This window comes from Haliaeetus albicilla, chromosome 3, assembly GCF_947461875.1.
Source record: "Haliaeetus albicilla chromosome 3, bHalAlb1.1, whole genome shotgun sequence".
Taxonomy (NCBI): Eukaryota; Metazoa; Chordata; class Aves; order Accipitriformes; family Accipitridae; genus Haliaeetus; species Haliaeetus albicilla.
The window spans coordinates 53,580,604-53,595,391 of record NC_091485.1 but is presented as its reverse complement, the minus strand read 5'-3'; the positions used below and the strand labels follow the sequence as shown (position 1 = coordinate 53,595,391).

The 14,788-nt window shown below is 38.0% G+C and overlaps 1 protein-coding gene across 5 annotated transcripts in view; it reads right to left on the bottom strand.

Moving 5' to 3' along the window:
* VPS13B (vacuolar protein sorting 13 homolog B) overlaps positions 1 to 14,788 on the bottom strand; it is a 486,539-nt gene that overhangs the window by 305,401 nt on the left and 166,350 nt on the right. Inside the window, exon 20 of one of the 5 annotated variants that reach the window (XM_069779763.1) lies at positions 9,760 to 9,860. The exons of the other annotated variants lie outside the window; for them this stretch is intronic. Coding sequence (XP_069635864.1) covers positions 9,775 to 9,860 — 86 coding nt within the window. The 3' untranslated portion in view covers positions 9,760 to 9,774. Of the gene's footprint in view, positions 1 to 9,759; positions 9,861 to 14,788 lie in introns of those variants that run through there. 5 annotated transcript variants of the gene reach the window in all.

Genomic DNA, 14,788 nt, shown 5'->3' with positions numbered 1-14,788 from the left:
CAAGCCTGCCTTTATATTTTCTCCTCATCCCACCATGGCCAGGGCAAGGGAGGAGTGAGCAAGCGACTGTGTGGTGCTTTGTTTCTGGCTGGGCTTAAACCACAACACTAGCACATGCACCTGACAGAACTGTTGCGAACATAATTTTTTTTCTTATTAGCGTGGGATGTAAGAAGGAAGAGAGTCAGTTCAGGTGAGGTTTCTACTTCCACAGTTGGCTACAGTGCTTCTGGCACCCAGCTGAGCTCTGCTTTGATTTGCACTGTATGCACTTTACAGGCAAGCTGTTGCGGTGTGAAATTGTTTGAACAAATATGGCACGATGAAGCATTTATTTTAAAACTGATTCTTATAACCTATTACTATCCAGAAAAACAAGAGCAACAACAAAACTGCACTAATTACTGAACCCTAGCATTTAACAAAGTAATGGAGAATGGTAACATTGCATCTGGATGCAGTTCACCTTACTGTAGTTTTTCAGCACTTCTTGAGAAGTATTGTCCAATAGCTTTTGCTCGGTCCTACTGCAAATTCAGGTTTATCCTTTATTTTCCCCATCATACTGGTGTTACTTTTTTTTTCCCCTCTCCACGTTCTTATTCATTCCATATATTGGACATGAAAAATTAAAGGTAATTAAATTATCTTAGTTATCAAAATTTATAACACTTTGCGGTAGACAGCTTAGCTGTTCCATGCAGTGATATAAACATTCATTAAAAAGTCTAGGCAGATTAAAATTCAAAGAATATTCCAGTAAGATTAGTTCTGCAGACTTAAGGCAGACATCAAAAAACACTAGATGGTACCAGTAAGTGGAAATAAACAGTAAGTCACCAAGACAAAACCAAAAAAACCTCACCAAAGAACAGATATGTGTTAAAAAAAACCCAAAACAAACCAAAAAAAAACCCACAAAGAATTTTTATTAAAATCAGAAAATCCAATTTGAATGTTGGGGGGGAGGGGGGACACAACACAACAACAGCAGCATTTCTACATTTTTCTACAAACAAAAACATGTTCTGATTTTTCAAATCTACTTCCGTCTTCTTTTTTTCTAAAGAGAGATGATTATATAAAAAAGATTCTTCTCACAATGCAGAAAATTTATTATTAACTAAGGTCAAAGAAGTTCTGACAGATTCAACAAACACTGGCAAATGCGTGAACTACTATTATTATCTCCCAAGCTGCCTTCAGGAGGATTTAGTAAAAATGTTGATAAACACGTTTGAAGTTTTTCCTCAGTTTCAAATTAAGAGTCATTTTAACAATATGGATTATAAAAATCTACTTCATGATTTTTGTTTATTCTTAGTTTATTATTAACGCATTAAATGTTACACCTTGCCTCAAATGCACATTATCATTACATCCTCTGGGAAAAGGAACTATTATTGCTAAATAGATATTTCTTAAGGGCACTATTGGATTGGGGAGTTAAAAATAACCACTATCCAATTTCCCAGTGAACACACTCCTCCTCCTTTTGGAGGAAAAAAAAGCTTTAAGTTAATATATATTAAATTTTTCACAACATACTTGCTTCATCAGAACTGTTTAACATTTAAAATATGGTTTTAATATTTTAAAATATTTAAAATTAATATACTTATTTAATAAACTAATTCCTCCCAGTCAGCATTAATGCTGGTAAATTATGCAGTGCCCAGAAGTTACCACAATGTCAGCTGGGCAAGGACAGTGGGCATGCCCCAGGACAGACACTGACTTGGGAGATTCTGTCTTTTCTTCACCCACGATTGGACAGTCTCTGGCATTTGTGTGGGGGGAGGGAATAACCCTAGAAAAAAAGCCTGCATTTGTTTCATTTAAATGCATTTTAATAGCTTTAGCAGGCAAAAGCAATCTTTATTCTGAAAAGAGAAGAACCACCAAAAAAACAAAAATCTTTTTTTGACCCAAGGACAAGCTCCAAATACCTGATGTGAAATCTCACTGTGGGATAGAAGCAGCATTTGAAACAGTGTGAAAAAATATCTTTAAATATACCCATGTCTTAAGCAATAAACACATTTAAAACCCTTTAGTTGTAGAATTCTGCTGTGTTATTGATATTCATATGGAAAATGTATGAGCAGCATATGTAAAACTGCTCAAATAATTTTGCTGTTAAACAAACAAGCACATGCCTAGAGGGGACAGAATAAAGTAACTGGTCTCCTTATGATGAATAGCATTAACTTGCTCTGGCTTGCCAAGTCAGTAAGCGGTGTGAATTTAATGGCAATTAGCCGAGATCAAAGTTGAAGTACCATGAACAAAGTAGGTAAAACCGACAATATCAAAGAAGGGAAGTATATCATGGGTGACTGAAAAAAAATTACTTAGATTTATTTAGAATGTTTGGAGCTGTTAATAGAAAAGGACAGATTCTTACACAATGTTTATTTTCAAAACAGTATTACTGATTAAGCAGATTTCTACGAGACTGCTTTCATGGGTAAATTGGCAAAAAAACCTGATAGTGAAGTAAACTGTTCTGTAATAGCTTCCATTATGGACACACTGCTCAGAATGATATTTTCTCAAGAAATTCAACTCTGAGTCAAAGTAAAGCATTCTCCCTCCTATCTTGCAAACAATTTATCAGCCATTCAGAGCAACAGAAAAAGTTCACAGGCATCAGAAAAAGGCAGAAGGGGAGAGAGTTCATGTGTTTTACATGTAGTAGGCTTTAGGGACTATTAGCAATAGGAAAAATATTCCTCTCATTAAATCTATGTGTCTTAATCAAGACTGACATAAAAAAAACCTATAAATTTAAATTATACATGATTAATCTGGGAAAAACAGCTTTGGGGGTTTTTATAGTGCTTAAGGAGACCTCTATTTCCACCTAATATTGGCAGGAATTAAATTCCTATCTCAAATACTAGATGCTTAAAAAACCTACAGCATGCTCACTAATACTCTAACTACTATGAAATTCCAGGCTTCATGTAATACCTTCCAAGTGGGAGTCTGAAAATAATCTTATGGTAGTTCCCATAGCATTTTGCATGGATGGTAACATACATTTTTACAGATGAACTGATACACAGAGAAGTTAAATAATTAGCTAGGACCAGTAATTTAATAGAAGAAAAAGGAATTAACACAAGATAGCTTCTTTCTACTGTAATCACTAGCCCATTCTTTTAATATACATAAAATATTAAACAGCGAAAGCAAGTTGCAATGCTGTTTGAATTAAAAACATTAAACCTGGGCACAAAGAAATGGTCCAGTATAATAAACAGCAATATATTTTTGACCTTAACCTGAAGGGTAATGACTCAGCAGTTCTTCAGCAGTTAGTCAGTGAGGTTTAATGAGAGATTCGCTCGAGGAAGGACTAAGTTTCTCAGAAGATCAAACATAACTAGTGTTACACTCTGCCCTAACCAGACCCAGATTCACACTTTCCATTACTTATTTAGATTGATCTTATGACTATTTTTATAGACCCATCAGAATAAGTGTGCTTTTACTCTTTTACTAATATTTGTTTAATTAAGTTAATTAATTACAGCTTAACTGAAATATCGTACAAAAGACCTCACGCAGCTTTCAAAGTATAGGCTGAATCCTAATCCTTTTTTTCTTCTTTTAACTAGCAGTAAGGATGAAGTCAATGAATTGTCAATTAATAACATACTTGCTTTGATGGCTCTTCAGTAATTTACTTCCATACCACTTCATAAATTTCTTAGGAAAACTTCTGGGATCGCTGATACAGTACCTCTGCCATGGGAAAATTTGGTCTAAATCTGCTCTGCTGCCAATAAACCAATAAGACTAACTGGCTGATAATCCTCCCACACTACACTGTTTAGGTACATGCACTCAACCAGCAAAAGTTTAATTTGTTCCGCTAATGGCACAGAAAACTACTCAAACTTATTCACCATATAAATCTGAACTTCAGTCTGCTACTTTCTGTTATTCCTTAGGCAGAAAATTCAAACTATTGAATGCTTTGTAATTCAGACTGTTTTATCTTTTCCTTGATCCAAAGCGTAACAATAATAATGGACACTATCAGTAACTAAATATTAAACTGCACTTCACAGAAGAAACATGTTAAAAATCCTTAGAAATGTCTGAATATTATTTGCATTGGCACACTGACATGCAAGGCACATTCTACCATTCTAAGTGTAATGTCGTTAAACTCCTGCACTAAAACCAGTGATGCTAACCACTTTTTACATATTTCAAGCTGCCATACTTAATAGCTTTTATCTAGGATTTCCAGTGGGATGACATGTATCTTTATTAGCTACTGCCTGTTTGTTTGGAAAATAATTTAATTTATAATAGCACACTAAAAATGTAGTAAAGCAGCCATACAAAGCTCAAAATACTGATTTTTCTCTAACATTATGTTGATACAGGTTTATATAAACTAAAACATCTATTATGTATAAGATAATGTGGCATGCAAACTTCATTTAAAAGTGTTGCAGGTGTAATGTATTCATGACAGGCCAAGGCCAGGTGGAGTCATGTAAAAATCCCTAAAATAACTATGAAGAAACTATTATGTCAAAAGATATTTTATTATTATCCTATCTTATGAAGGAAAAAGTACTGGAAAATATTAGAAAAACTCAATCAACTACTACTCTATTTTCTATCACACCATATATAAGGAGAGTTTGTCTGCATTTCCCTAAAAGATGTCAGCTGCACTGACTGGTACTAACATGAACTAGGTAGGATTCATCAAAAACCACCAAGTGTTTGGCTGGCATTCTTCCTGGGGTATGAAGAACCAGTTGGAGATTTTGCAAAGGGACTGAATCAGGGATAAAGGAATTAAAGAAACTGTCCTCCTGTTCCACTTGTAATCCTCTGGGAAACAAGAGCATCTAGAGCTAAAAAGATTTATATTTTCTCTCAAGTTGTAGCTCTGATATATTTATAGGAGTAGGTCAAACAATGTACTGTGGATTACAACATCATTTTTCTAAGCTTTCCTCCCAAATCTCAACAATACTCAGAACAGTCTGTTCACAGATATAATGAGAATAGATATCTTCTTCTCTCCTCACACTTACACACATGTATGTATATATACAGGTACAGCTAAACATGAAAATATTTAGGAAAATTATGACAGCTGTCTGGTAAAAAGTAATTAGGCATTCCCACTTTTTTCAACTGTAATTAAGAAATGAACTCTGGCCATTCCAAATTCTTATTCCGGCACTGCAGTTTAAGAAATTAATGGTAGGAAGAGGGCTTTATCTCTCTTGAGAAAACAAATAAAATTCTCTGGAAAAAGAAAAGGAGTAGGACTGCAAGCTGCATTAGCTTCACATTTTTACTACTCAAAATTAATTTTTTTATTTGTTACACTGGTTCCACTTCTCTGAAGCAGCAGCAGTAGGAAGGCTTCTATGTTCCAGTGCTGTTGGGATTCATAGCCTGGTGAGCTGTGAACCCCAAAACAACTATCCACAAAGGCTAGTCAAAGGCTCGGGAGCACACAAGCAGCAGTCCTACATGCTGGCTGCTATACTAAGAGACAATAACCTCCCCTAGAAAGAACATTAAGAAAAAGGAGCATACAGAGGAATCTGTATTAGACAGAAGTGGCGGAACTTTGCCTGCCCCATGTCGGAAAGTGTGGCGGGAACTCAGATATTGCTTTTTCCTCAAAGTCAGGACCAAAATGCTGCTGTAACTGATCCTGAGTTATAGTGGCTCCCAATATAACAGCATTCACTTGCAACACCACTGTGGGACGACCTCACAGAAAATGAATGAAAACCATCTTGTTCCTTTAGCATTACCTCATGCTACTTCTGTACAACTATACTTCTTAATTACTAATTTCTAGGCTCTTAAAAACAAATGTTCTGGAGTCACTTGCTCGAGTATATCCACACCTCAATATACAGAAACCATTTATTAGAGCTAGCTGAGCTGCTGCCATTTGAGAAGAGGTGACAAACTGTGGCAGCTAACGTCAAATAGAGCCAAGCCACAGTCAAAGCTACAAGGGTTAGTGCATCCTTCTTGCAAACATCCCTCCAACATTGTCTTGGAGCAGCCCATAGAGTACCTCAGTGGAGAAGAGCAATGCAAACCATTCCAAAATGCTCCACTTTGCACAACAGTGTAAGATAAATACTGTCCTCCCTGGCTATACAGAATCATAGAATCGTTTAGGTTGGAAAAGACCTTTAAGATCATCAAGTCCAACTGCTAACCTAGCACTGCCAAGTCCACCACTAAACCACATCCCTAAGCACCACATCTACACATCTTTTAAATACCTCCAGGGATGGTGACTCAACTACTTCCCTGGGCAGCCTGTTCCAATGCTTGACAACCATTTCAGTGAAGAAATTTTTCCTAATATCCAATCTAAACCTCCCTTGCTGCAACTTGAGGCCATTTCCTCTTGTCTTATCACTTGTTACTTGGGAAAGGACACCCACAGCCACCTCGCTACCACCTCCTTTCAGGTAGTTGTAGAGAGCGATAAGATCTCCCCTCAGCCTCCTTTTCTTCAGGCTAAACAACCCCAGTTCCCTCAGCTGCTCATCATAAGACTACTTCTCTAGACCCCTCACCAGCTTCATTGCTCTTTGGACATGCTCAGGCACCTCAATGTCTTTCCTGTAGCGAGTGGCCCAAAACTGAACACAGTACTCGAGGTACGGCCTCACTAGTGCTGAGTACAAGGGGACAATCACCTCCCTGCTCCTGCTGGCCACACTATTTCTGATATAGGCCAGGATGCCATTGGCCTTCTTGGCCACCTAGGCACACTACCGGCTCATACTCAGCTGGCTGTCGACCAGCACCCCCAGGTCCTTTTTCACCAGTCAGCTTTCCAGCCACTCTTCCCCAAGCCTGTAGTGCTGCATGGGGTTGTTGTGACTGAAACGCAGGACCTGGCACTTGGCCTTGTTGAATTTCATACAACTGGCCTCGGCCCATCAATTCAGCCTGTCCAGATCCCTCTGTAGATCCTTTCTACCCTCAAGCAGATCAACACTCCCATCCAACTTCATGCCATCTGCAAACTTACTGAGGGTGCACTCGATCCCCTCATCCAGATCACTGATAAAGATACTAAACAAAACTGGTGCAAATACTGAGGCCTGGGGAACACCACTTGTACCCGCCGCCAACAAGATTTAACTCCATTCACCACCACTCTTTGGGCTCAGCCATCCAGCCAGTTTTTCACCCAGGGAAGAGTATGCCTGTCCAAGCTATGAGCAGCCAGTTTCCCCAGGAGAATGCTGTGCAAAACAGTGTCAAAGGCTTTACTAAAGTCTAGGTAGACAACATCCATAGCCTTTCCCTCATCCACTAAGAGGGTCACCTTGTCATAGAAGAAGATCAGGTTAGTCAAGCACGACCTGCCTCTCATAAATCCATGCTGACTGGGCCTGATTGCCTGCTTGTCCTGTACATGCCACGTGATAGCACTCAATATGATCTGCTCCATAACCTTCCCCAGCACCGAGGTCAGGCTGAGAGGCCTGTAGTTCCCCGGATCCTCCTTCCAGCTCTTCTTGTAGATGGGCCTCACATTTGCTAACTTCCAATCAACTGGGACCTCCCCGGTTAGCCAAGACTGCTGATAAATGATGGAAAGCGGCTTGGTGAGCACTTCTGCCAGCTCCCTCAGCACCCTTGGGTGGATCACATCTGGCCCCATAGACTTGCGTGTGTATAAGTGGTGTAGCAGGTCGCTAACAATTTCCCCTTGGATTATGGGGGCTTCATTCTGCTCCCTGTCTTCCAGCTTAGGGGGCTGGGTACCCAAAGAATAACCAGTCTTACTATAAAAGACTGAGGCAAAGAAGGCATTAAGAACCTCAGCCTTTTCCTCATCCTTTGTCACTATGTTTCCCCCCAGCATCCAATAAGGGATGGAGATTCTCCTTAGCCCTCCTTGTGTTGCTAATGTGTTTACAGAAACATTTTTTGTTGCCTTTTATGGCAGTAGCCAGATCAAGATCTAGGTGGGCTTTGGCCCTTCTAATTTTCTCCCCGCATAACCTCACGACATCTGTGTAGTCCTCCTAAGTTGCCTGCCCCTTCTTCCAAAGGTCATAAACTCTCCTTTTTTTCCTGAGTTCCAGCCAAAGCTCGCTGTTCAGCCACATCGGTCGTCTTCCCCGCTGGCATGGGGACAGCCTGCTCCTGCACCTTTAAGATTTCCTTCCTGAAGAATGTCCAGCCTTCCTGGACTCCTTTGTCCTTCAGGACTGCCTCCCAAGAGGCTCTGTCAACCAGTCCTAAACAGGCCAAAGTCTGCCCTCCGGAAGTCCAAGGTAGCAGCTCTGCTAACCTCCCTCCTCGCTTCTCCAAAAATTGAAACTATCATTTCATGAATGCTGTGCCCAAGGCAGCCTCCAGCCATTCACATCACTCACAAGTCCTTCCCTGTTCACAAACAAGAGGTCCAGCAGAGCCCCTTCCCTAGTAGGCTCACTCACCAGCTGTGTCAGGAAGTTATCTTCTGCACACTCCAGGAACCTCCTAGACTGTTTCCACTGTATTGTATTTCCAGCAGACATCTGGTAAGTTGAAGTCCCCCATGAGAACAAGGGCTAGGGATTGTAAGACTTCTCCCAGCTGCTTATATAATATTTTGTCTGCCTCTTCATTCTGGTTGGGTGGTCTATAACAGACTACCACCACGATATCTGCCTTGTCGGCCTTCCCCCTGATTCTTACCCATAAACACTCAACTCTTTCATCACCATCATCAAGCTCGAGACAGTTAAAACACTCCCTAACATACAGGGCTACCCTGCCACCTCTCCTTCCCTGTGTATCCTTTCTGAAGAGTTTATAGCCATCCATTGCAGCACTCCAGTTGTGCAACTCATCCCACCATATTTCCTTGATGGCAACTATATCATTGTTTTCCATGTGCACAATGGCTTCCAGCTCCTCCTGTTTGTTGCCCATGCTGTGTGCACTGGTGTAGATGCACTTCAGTTGGCTTATTAACCAATTAGGGTTAATTTTGGGGGGGAGAAGCCTTAATTCCTATGTGACCATTCTCACATGCTTCTGTGGTTTCTAACATATCAATAACCCTTGTGTCTTTGCTGCTGCATGGATCTCCATGCCCTACCTCCATTGAGACAGCAGACCAAAGGACCTTGCTAGCACACTGCCCCTCAAACACTGGTGTGCTGCCCCCAGGCTGATCTCTAGCAAGCCTGGTTTTATCCCTTTCCCCTTTCAAATCTAGTTTAAAGTTCTTTCAATAAGCCCTGCTAACTCCTGTGCAAAGAGTAATCTCCAAAAGGTATCTCCAATACCTCTAGTAGTGCTGCCTTGGACAAATATTAGTGAAGATTTTAACCATCACACTTGTACATTTAAGGTGAATTATTCTTGCCTCTCAGTTCTCCCATTAACAGGAAGGAAGGCACAATCTCTTGAGTTTGTGGCTTAATTTGCTGCCATTTTGTAGAAAACACCTCCTCCTTCCATCACGATTTTGAGATAGTGATTTTCCAGGGGAAAAAACAAGTTTGTATGGTGCATGTTAGAGATGCCCTGTTCCAGGAAACAGACTTAAATGAAGTACAAGGAATTTTAATTCTATTTGTAACAGAAATAAGAAGGAAAAAACTACTTGACCAATTCCTGAATGGTTCTTGAGTAACGACTCCTGCAGTCTCACCAACTGCTGTAAAATGATTATGAGTATCGCTGGATAGATACAACATGGACATTGTTGTCTGCCTCCAAAGTGCAACACAAAGACAAAGTTCACACAGCCCTTACAGATATTCCAACATACAAAACTGGGTGTTCCTGCTCCTTCCTACCTCGTGTCACAGCAGCTTGTACAATTCCTGCAATAAAAGAAGAGTGGTTACTTCTGTACTGTTGACTTGGGAAGTGTGAGGATACTTGAGACACAGCATCTGGCACTTCTTATCAAAAATCTCTGATTCAAGTGTAATGGGATGCACACTCTTTGGTATTGTGCAATCATTTGAAGAAAAATTAAAGTTGAACAGTTTATTTCCTACATGTCTATCTTTTCAAAGGAAACATGGTATCAAGCTGAGAAGACAAGAACCTGGCAATGCAGTCCTCTGCAAAAGATTGTGCAAGATGCAAAATCCTAACAGTACAAAGAGACAGACATCCTTTTAATACATGGCTTTTACCAGCTATTATACTCTAATGTCCTTAGTGAGCTCACAAGTAGCATTTTTGAAATTGCTACCCATACATGTGCTTTATTTCGATATTTTACAAATCTACAGGATTACTACTCCCTCATTACAAGCACAATAAAAGTTTTAGAAAAATCTATGTATTATAACAAACCAAATAAGATCTTAAAATAAAGTTGGAATAATCTGTGCATTAAAAGTGTGCAAAAAGCAGATAAATACTCTGATTCTTAGGTCCTAAATGTTCAAACAGCTCTTGAAAATAGAAAGTCTTGAACTGAGGATGCAATGATTAAAATAATACTAACCTTGGTTAGCAATTAAATGATCACATCTCCCTTCAGACTAAAAATGTAGACAACAGCTAGTAGCTGACATCTCACTTCAACATTTTACAGCTGCTCTAAAGCAAAGACTTTAGACATTTGAATGCATGCATGCATCTTATTTTCCCAGGATTTCAAAGTCCACATCCAGGCTGCTGCTCAGCCATTATAAAGGAGTAATTCAAGTAGGGCATGACTGCTTCTTGTATTAACTTGATAAAGATGTTTCACTCGAAGTGCATCAACAGTTGTGTTAAGTCATCCCTTTCGCAGGCTTATACTTACTCTGTGTTATGTTACCCATGAGGAAATAAAAAAGTATAATTGGCTTCGAATTATTACAAAAGTGTTTACACTAAATATAATTAGCATTATGAAGATTATTATTATATTTTTATTACACCTGTTTTCATAGCTCCAAAATATAATCAAATATACCTTAATTATTTTCTGGTTTTTAATTAAAAACAATTTTATCAACTGATTGCAATCTGCACTAGTTTAACTTCATTATTCTAGACATGAAACTGCTAAAAGGACTGATATGTGAACTTTAAAGAACACACGTCTGTTTTCAGAAAATTCCATTATACTGAAGATTACTTTGTATCCATCAAGTTTTCCAAAATTTGGTTTAAAACCCCAATTTTAATATAATACATTAATTTTAATCTTAGCCTTTAATAATTAATCTATTATCAAACATATAAAACAACTGTTTTGCAATAATTTCAATATCTGAAAAATATTAATCCAGGCCTTGAGCTAAAATATCTTTCAAATACTAAAAAGACATATTGAACATCTTTCATTTTCTTGTATGAATTTTCAGTCCACAACCTAGAGAGAAAATTTGCTTTAATACTGAATTCCTCTTTCTCTTATCACAGCAGGGACATTATGAGAGAGCTCAAAACTAGAGGGAGAAGAGAATTCATATTCTCCTTTCATTAATTTGTTTCCACTGAATAGATAACCAAAAATGAATATAGTTACACCAAATATAAAAAATATACTGTAGATATCATTTATTCAAAGGCCAGTGAGGAAAAGATGTCCAATTTATTTAAAAGATGATTAACTACATCTGACTGATTACCCTCTAGGCCTTGGACAAATACAGAACAGAAAAGAAGAATACTATTCAGAGGTGATGATCCATCACATGCGCTCCATAACCCTGCTCACTAATGTTGAGCCAAACACTGTATTTAATGCTTCATTAGATTCAATCATATCTTCTCTTACTTCTCCAATGAGAATTGTTTGTCTTGACAAAATTTCCATTATTTTCTCCATTGGCGGCTGGGGGGAGAGGGGGGCAGGAAAATCCCTATGATAGCCAGTTCTAATATTATACTTTATATTGTATTTAAGCAATGTTTCTGTATTGTTTAAGTAGTTTTATTCCAGAAATGAAACAAGCATAGGGACTTCTGCAGGTGGGGGGAGATGGGAAGAGGCAGTGAGTCTCTGATTTATTCAGATTATTATTCTGATCTCTAACTTTAATTTTCAGATTATCATTTATTTTCATTTATGGTTTGTATCATATTGGTAGAACATGCTCTTTTTTTCTTCTGGCATGACAGTTATTCGTTATCAACATTGAAATTCAAAAAGATGTGGCTCAAACTCTGATCAGTCTGACTCCTTTCATTTCCACCTTCCCACAGGCAGTGGGCTGTTTTTCCAAAGTTTCTGGACATGAGGCAGCATAGTCAAAGCTACTTCTCCAGCTTGGCACCGATCCCAGGCAAATGTCCCAAGAAGCTGTACAGTGACAGATGATGCACACAGGCTAAATGTGGAAGAGTTGACAGATGCAGGCAGACTCTTACTGTGCCAACTGTAAAAGCTGACATGTTTGTTCAGGACTACCCATCCTTCAGCTCTCATTGTCAGGGCACTGATTCCTTCATGCACAACCATGCAATGTTCTCATTAAGTTCAGATAGTACAACCCCAAAATGATTTGCTATTCTCCTTACAGACATAAAGAATCAATTTTCTAGATCTCTTGGGGAAAATCACAAGTTTATTGGGGTTTTTGGGTGTTTGGGTTTTTTTTCAGATCAGTCTACTTCATCTTGAAAATACATCAGGAATTAGGAAAACACTTAGGAAAACCAGACTTTGCATTAATTTGCTGTGCTGTAAGTGGAGCTCAGTATCAACAGTTAGCAGCAGAAGTGTGTTTGAATAGGAACTCAGGACTCAGGTCAGCAAATTACTTTGCTCCAGCAAATGTTTCTGTCTTAACTGAACCAGCTGCAAGATTAGGGCAACAGCTAAAATCTTCTTTCAGACATGACTTCAGAAAAACAAATAGTATTTTTCCTTTTCAAAATGCCTTTTCCTCTACTGAGAAGTGTAAATCAGATTAAAATTAAGAATTAAAAATATTTAGTTATTTAATTAAACTATATATCCACTATAATCCTATCACTGCATTTCTCAAATAGATTTAGTATGCCACGTGGTACTGAGAATGTCAGGATACCTCAAATATACGGTATTTGTGTTTGAATTTGCTGTACTTAGAAATCTGTTAGAGATACTCAACATTAAATGCTCACATTATATAAGTAGGCTAATTTTAACTATTAAATAGAACTGAAAAGTTACACAGTGCACTGTTTTCCTCGTATCAACTGTAAGTATTTCTGCTACCTTATACAAGTACATACATGAGTATCTTGCATGTATCATTTCTATTTCAGTGCACAGGTAAAAGGAAGATTAAATCACCTCATACAGCACAGAAGTGATTAAATGGTCTAAAAGTTAAAAGCGACTAATGGTTCCTGCAGTACTAATTTCTATACTGTTTGCAGATTTTTTTATAAAAATAGAGACTGATTTTCAGAAGCTTCACAGCACACAAAGAAAATTAAACTAATTTAAATGTTTCTGAAGTTGGACACCTTAAAGATAATCTGTCCAAAAACATTTACAGTTTGGTCAACTATACGAATATGTCTTAGCTTGGGGCTCATCGCTGGGGTTATCTAGTTGAATTTAAAAAAGAAAAAAAAAAAAATCAATATACTGCTAAGATTGTAACCTGCTTTGTCTAATCCTGGCTGTGAACTGTTGCTTTCTACATAACACTGACTATTCAGTCACTTTGTAATGACACAACTTTATTTTGTGACCACAAATGACTATTTGTAACATCATGGAGAGGAACTTCTGGGGGAACTGCAGGACAGTAATGTTTGGGTGGAAGTGGACAATGTGACTGAATGTTCACTCCATGTATTTAGGACTGCATCCTAAACCATATAAATGAGACTGTTAGTACATTTGTGTGTATTATAACCAGAACACTGGAATCTTGGGAGTCACCTGTAGCTTCTTTTTAACCTATAACAGAGTTGAACCATGAAAATCACTGAGAAAAAAATTTTAGATTTAGAAAAAAAAAAAAATCATAATTTCTGCATTAAAAGTAATGGAGATACTTCATTTAATGCTGTTTTTCCATCAGATGTGCTGTATTTCTGTTCAGTGAGATGTTATATAATCACTTGTTGCTACAATTTGAAAGCAATAATTGACCTGGTCAAATTTATATTTTACCACCAAAAATCTACTGATTTTCAGTGATATCTATTTAGCATCTCATTACAAAAAAATAGCCATGTTATATGAATCATTTACATCACCAAAGTGGTAGTGAGAGCAATATAATTCAATTATAAAACCTGGAAACAGTTTAAACACCATTTGAAAGTAAACAGTTACAGTCCCTTATGCCCATGTCTGGGAAGCATCCAAATGGAAGTTAAAGATCCCAAGGCATTTTTTCAAAATGAGTAGGAACTATCCCAATATGTTGGCCAACATATATTTTCTCAATTAAAAACAGATTTCACTGTCCAAAGCTATGTGTCAGCAATTGCTGAGCCTATGCCTGTCACGTTTCCAAAACTCTTCACACCATCAGTGAGTACCGAGTCACTCTGCTGAATAATGCTTTTCCAGATGCCACAAGTGGAAAAGGTGAATGCATTTTTATCAATATATGAAGCACAGATACATTATCCTATACTGTTATGGAAACAGAAATTATCATTTGAAGCCACATTTAGATCTTTTTGTCATACCAGAAGTGTTAAATATGACTTTGGTGGCCATCTGAAACATTTTGATACCACCAGACTGTAAAGTGAACAGAAATCCTATGGAACACACATGCATACACACAAAATAAAGGTAGCAGAAATAATCTCATATCTGCCATTCCGTAACTTTTACACATTTAAT